Here is a 6246-nt window from a genome sequence, read left to right on the forward strand (position 1 = left end):
GAGGGCCAGTGGTGCACTCTCCCCATGAGAATCTATCCCTGTCAACTCGTTCTCCAACTTGGCGCGTACTTCGTGCCCTATGAAGGGGATTTCGTGCTCCGAACAGTAGACTCTAGAAATGGTAGGCAGTAAAGAGAAGCGAAATACCCATTACTTATTTTGTTTTTGTTTCCCCATTAACGTTTCCTTTTTACATAACTCTCTCTATCCTTGGGCATTATGCAGGAGGACTTGGATCTTGATCACCTTAGAATATGACTTGTCAATTCCGACTCCGTCCACATTTACGTGGAAGTTCCTCAAGGAAACTCATCCCTTGAGGAACTTCCACCTGCAAGATATATGTATATTCATTACGGGAGATATCACTTGGCACTTTGGAAACCTCAAATTAACTACCACTACTCTTTTACACGTGTTTCTAGTTTACGCTTGAATCAACCCTTTTCATTTATTCTACGTAACAACATAATACAACTTCTTGTTAAGTTTGATAGATTACTTCAGTTAAAAATCTTTCTGTTTGGGATAGGTAGTTTTGTTGATGAAACTCTATCTATGTAAACGTGTTGTTGCTAAAATTTTCATTTTGCTTGACTTAAAATGATGCCAAAGAAAAAGGAATAAAAAAATGAAACAAAAAACAAGAATTGACCAATTCCTAAGTAGACCCCGGAACCAACCTTGGAACTGCAGGTTCGATTCCAAGCTCAGTTTCAGTGTATATAGAGTGGGTTTTAGGTTTCAAAAATTGAGACTGGTCCCGACAAAATAGGTTCCAAGTGAAACCTGAACATATCCTGGAATCGCTCACATCTACTTCCTCTCATCGTCACAATAACCTCTAATTTGAGGGCTCAGAACAATTTTGTAAAGTTTTCCAAATTCACACTTGAGTCGTTCTTTTCAAGTGTAGAATTTGGATTCTGCCCAGTGGAGTAGGGACGAGTTTCTTTTGCAGGGTGGGTTCACGAGTGGCCTATTGGGCTCATCATGCCGTAGGCAGGTGACCTTCTCAATCAAATTAACACAAATCAAATTAACACAAAGTAAATCATGCACTCCCAATCTTGACTTTTTGAGCATTTGAGTTAGATTACAATGTTCATCTTGAAGCCACCCTAATATATTTCTGGACTAATTTCCTAAAAAAATCCCAACTTTAGGTTTAATCCGAATTTTTTTGAACCTTTTTTTTTATCAAAAAAGCAAAATAACCAACTCTCACTCCAGTCCCAAAAATGCCCCAGTTAACCCACCATCCAAAAATCATCATCGGTTTTCTCAAAATTATCAACATCAAGGCCACTTAGAGGTTCATTATCAGAACTTACATCTTCATCAACACCCTCAGGATCACCCACTTAGAGGTTCATTGTCCAAAGGCAATTTTTTGATAGAGTTAACGAGTCAGATTTGAAATCTGAGCAAAAGTTTGTGAATCTTTTTTTAGACAAAAAAAGTTGAGGGCAGAATTGAAACTGGTCCTAATGTTGGGAGTTTTTCAAGGAATTAAGCCAAATCTTTCCTTCATATTTAAAAAAAAAAAAAAGACATCGTGAGAGTTTTCATCTATCAATTTATCTGCAAAATTTCACATCTTTTGCAATTATAAAAGTTCAATTGTAAGCAAATGGGACGGTACTATTTTGGGTTCAAAGTGGTTACCTATAATGGCCAAAATGTTAGTTTATGATGGTCTCTACATAATTTAATCACATCTCTGTCATCTCACTTTTCATGGGCCTTGGCCTGTGCTTGTTGGCCCAAGTCCCATGAGACCAAGGAGACGGGGGAACTCCAGAGGCGGACGATACGTGATAATAACATTGGGGACTAATGTTGGATAAGACGAGATCTTTGTGCTGGAAGCCGTAAATCCACAAGTTTCTTCTACAATAACAAAAGCCTAAAAGACCAAGAAGTGCATACCATCGGGGCCTAATAATCCTAGATCTTGAGCTAAACAAAACAGAGAAGTTGCTCACTGAAAATAACTATTGATCCTTACATGAAAAGAAGGAAATGAAATGTACCTTCAAAGTATTGCGGTTAGAGAAAACTGGAAAGGGAAACTTCAAACGCCATCCATGTCTGAGAATCCAGGACTAATGGAAATCATCATAAAAGTATCCAAACCGCGAAAATTTAAAGTGGGTACTACGCCAAAAGACTGGACAACAAAAAGGAGCATCTCAGGTATCAAAAGGTAAAACTGGTCACTTGCTCTAAATTATTTTCTCATGCAGAGAATAGGAAATCGACTCAGCCCGAGCTCGCACTGAGCAATTCTACGAGAACGCTTTTCTTCATCTTGGAGAACCCTTTAACCCCTCGAGATTTAGCTAGAGCCCTCAGCTCTGGTAGCTTTAGCGCATTCAAGTCCGTTTCATCAACCAGCCCTTGCTGATCCATATTTTCGTTGTCATCAGCTTCATCAGCATCTGAAGATTCTGCATCCAACCTTTCATCATAAACCCCTCCATCCGAAATAACAGTTTCTGCTTCTGGCTCAAGTTCAAGCTCAGGCTCAGGATCCACTGCTGGCTCATATAAAGGCTCGGGATGTTTCTCAACATGGTCCTTGTTCTTACTTCCGCTTAAGTTGGCAACTGATGTTGAGTCATAGCTGTCATCACCAAAGTTAATAGACTGGTACTTGACCCTCGGAATTGGAGACTGACGTCGAAACTTTGAAGCTGGCCTGCTTAAAGTAGCATTAGAATCTTGAGATTCGTCTCCTAGAATGCTATTTGAATCAAAGAAGCTTGAGCCTTTCTCTTCATTGGATGAAACATTTTGTTCTGGCTGGTCCAAAGTGAGGTCTCTGCTACCACCACTAAAGCCTTTTCTTTTAGACTGTTCTACTGAATGCTTTCGTAATAACTTAAGGAGGGAATCCACAGTTTCACTTTCTTTACCTTGCCCTTTTGTAGCTTCATTTTTCTTTTCCTCTTTCAGGGCAGCTCTTTCTCGAAGCTGAGCCTGGATCTTCCTGAAAAGTTCAACAATCTCCTTCTCTCTTGGCCCTGGCACTGCAGTGGCCTGAGATCTGGGAGAACTAGAAAGAGAAAGCAGCGGACCATTCTTTGAAGACAACATCTCAGAGTCATCGAGGTTGTCAAAGCTCTCCCTTTCTTCCGTTTGCCTATTCCGTCCACGAGAGAAACCATGCCTATTGTGCCTTGAGAAGTCGGGGTTTCTCTTCTGACCACTATTACTTGCTTTGCATAGGAAAGAAGCTCTACTAGAACTGCACTTTAAAGATGTCAATTTGATTTGAAATTGGCCTCTAGAGACAGCAAAAGAAGAACACGGTGACACGCTGACTACTCTTCCAGAAAATCCAGAACAAGGGAGATGTTTTCCATCAGAGGATAGATAACCTGCAGATAATTATAAAATGGACATGGGTGATGGATGATGATAATATGTAACATAAAAATATTCACATCCATTAACAAAATACCATTCACATCACAAGTCGGCACTCGTGTCCCAACTCCCCCACCCCCAACCAACACCCCCTTAATCCAAAAAAATAAAAAATAAAAAAATAACAAAACACCAAAGGGAACAGAAGAAAAACTTGGGTTCTCAGTTCAAGCATATAAGGACAAGATTCATACACTGATATTGACTAAAAAACACATTGGATTAAGAATAATTTAAGATGAAACAAAGAGAGAATTCCAAGTAATTGACTGAAAGAACAAACATCAATTATGCTTCCTGGATTTTTTGCCCATCAAAAAAGGTTCTAAGCCTGTCCTTCCACAAAGATCACGCATTTTGATCAAAAGAATAGTTAGCTCGAGTAAATCCTAGTTCAGAAGATGGCTAAGGTGTACCCCACTCGTCGTCCTATGGGTGCCTACGACTCTTGACAACACTGGACATAGGTACTACCAAGGCTATGTCTCCCACGCTAGCTCACAAAGGAAGCAGGTCCAAGTTACAACCAAAGCTTTACCCCCCTAATTTCTCACATATCAATCAGTAACATCTGTCATTAAGGTTGCATTTCTTGTTTCAAACAGCAATCGGCAAAAGTTGCCCAGGCAGTTGTAATTGTATCTAACCAAGACTTGGAAGAAATACCTAGAAGAAGAATTTGTCAATGTGAAGCATCAAAGCGGACATACTTTCAACCCTCCTAGAAGCTCTTTATCTTCATCCATCAGTTTCTTTCATAGCCATTTATGACAATTTATATTTCCCCTCTCCTGTGCTACACCTCCTCCTCCATATTCTTGCTCATTATCTCCTTTCTCAACTTCCCCCTCCCCTACCCCCAATTCACAGCACTAAAACTGCTTGTATTGAATAGAGCCATTTCTTGAACTATTCTTTAAATCATAGAAATGAAGTATCGTCAATGCATACCAGGGTTTTAATGACTTCTATACCAGCAATTCAAGAGCAACCTCATGGATATAAAGGAAAAGAGAAAGGAAACTACTATCTCACATGTAGAAAACTATACGGTGTTGTAGAATAACCATCAGCTTTTATGCCGATTGAAGATACCATCTCAATTTTTGCTAACAGTACAAATTCAGACTTTCAGTTTAGCTACACTATAAATTGAACTGAATGGTTTTCAGCAACAGATTTCCCAGAGTCTATTGAACATGTTCAAATAAATGGAGATGCATAGTAAGTGGTCATTGGGATTTTTATGTTTTATGTCATTGGCAATACAAACATGGAATTAAAAAACTTGAAAAGCATAGCAAAGTAATTTTCTAGTATGATAATTGCTTCCTGATTATCTAGTTATAAGTTATTTGTGGGTTTCAAGATTTTGTTTCTACAAGCTTGGATTTTTTGCACTGAAACTACACAGCAGCAGCTGAGGAACAGCCCTTCCTTAGCTCACTCAATGCCTCCTCCAAATTCTACTATGCACACTTCATGTTACATTAACACGCTCATTTCTTAGAATGACAAGTGCACCCAGGAGCGCACACCTCTACGCAGATTTCAATGTGCCCAAGATTATGCAAACAGTTCTAGCAACAAAGAACTAAATTAACCACCACGGGTTCCAACATGATAGAAACTACCACTGCATCAACATAAACAAATGATGTACAAACGCATGATTCATGCCATTTCAACCAGCCAGCCTTCTGACCAAAAATAAACCAGCCAGCCTAAGATTGTGAAATCACGGAGTAATTTCAACAAACAGATTGTGCGCGGCCGCAAAAGTCCCGAAACCCACTAAGTTTTCAGCATCCTATAGCTTGCTATTGCTAGAGACTGGATGCTGAGGGACCCAATATACGAGCATATACGAAGTAGTACGAAAAATATAAAGTAAAGAAAAAAGCAAAAGCGAAAAAAAAGTTTTGCAATCTCAAGTTCAACCCATTTCAATCCTTCAGGAGAGAGCACAACACTTTGGTATTGGAAAATTGCACGAATATCTGTCCGACCCACTTCATCTGAGAGACAGAAACGCCACCAGTCCTCACAAAACAAGTCCAAAACACGCGAAAAGCACGATAGGGGGGAACAATCACCACTCACGACAAGCACAAACACCTACTTCAGACATACGTGCATACACAGATTCAACGTCCAGGCGCGAATACTCAACAAACAAAACATGGCCGCAAAGGAACAAAACGAGAAGATAAAGGCGAAAAAATAGCCGAAACGTTTCGAGAAGACAGCAACGTTAACATCCCCTCGATCTCTCCAACAAATTCTTCCGAAACCCAAACGAAGTGCGAGCTGCCGGAGAAGAAGGAGAGAACTCACCGGAAACGCTCCGACCGAGATGTGCGGAGGAGGACATTGCGCTCGCCGTGCAGGAAGAGACTCGCGGCGGTTTAGCGGGGGTTTTGCATTTCGCAGGGCAGAGTCTTTGTTCGATTTTGTAGAGCAATACGAAGCAGGCAAAACAATGGGCACTGATAAGGGGAGGTTTTTCGCCCTTTTGTGTGACCTCCAAAAGGAAATTTGTTATATATATATATATATATATATATATATATATATATATGTACCAATTTAAATTTTTCGTGATATAAACTCTTACGAATAATATAGAAATTATTCAAGCTTAAATCCAAGCTTAAACTCCAAATACCAATTGTTCACGTAGAGTTGATTCTTACAAAAACCAATTATACTCTGCAATAGTCCTTTTTTTTTTGTGCAAATAGGATTAGAACTATCATCTTCCAAGATTTGTTGGTTAGTAGAACATGGAGTTCGAAGGTACAACGTACA

General features: G+C 39.6%; 1 protein-coding gene across 1 annotated transcript; it reads right to left on the reverse strand.

Moving 5' to 3' along the window:
* Positions 1-2093: 2093 nt before the first annotated feature.
* Positions 2094-5925, reverse strand: LOC115677587 (rho-N domain-containing protein 1, chloroplastic). The gene is made up of 2 exons (XM_030600774.2): positions 5773-5925; positions 2094-3386 (listed from the first exon to the last, which is right to left on the reverse strand). The coding sequence occupies exons 1-2, from the start codon at positions 5807-5809 to the stop codon at positions 2266-2268; spliced, it is 1158 nt and encodes a 385-aa protein (XP_030456634.1). The 5' UTR covers positions 5810-5925; the 3' UTR covers positions 2094-2265.
* Positions 5926-6246: the final 321 nt, after the last annotated feature.

This window comes from Syzygium oleosum, unplaced genomic scaffold, assembly GCF_021117445.2.
Source record: "Syzygium oleosum isolate NSW1041296 unplaced genomic scaffold, Sole_v2.1 Sole_v2.30, whole genome shotgun sequence".
Lineage (NCBI taxonomy): Eukaryota > Viridiplantae > Streptophyta > Magnoliopsida > Myrtales > Myrtaceae > Syzygium > Syzygium oleosum.

Bases quoted from the DNA above. Each gene is read 5' to 3' on its own strand.
- LOC115677587 (XM_030600774.2), bottom strand. From the start codon at position 5,809: ATGTCCTCCTCCGCACATCTCGGTCGGAGCGTTTCCG. The intron at 3,387-5,772 runs GTGAGTTCTCTC...AATTATCTGCAG, and splicing joins TCTCGGTCGGAGCGTTTCCG to GTTATCTATCCTCTGATGGA.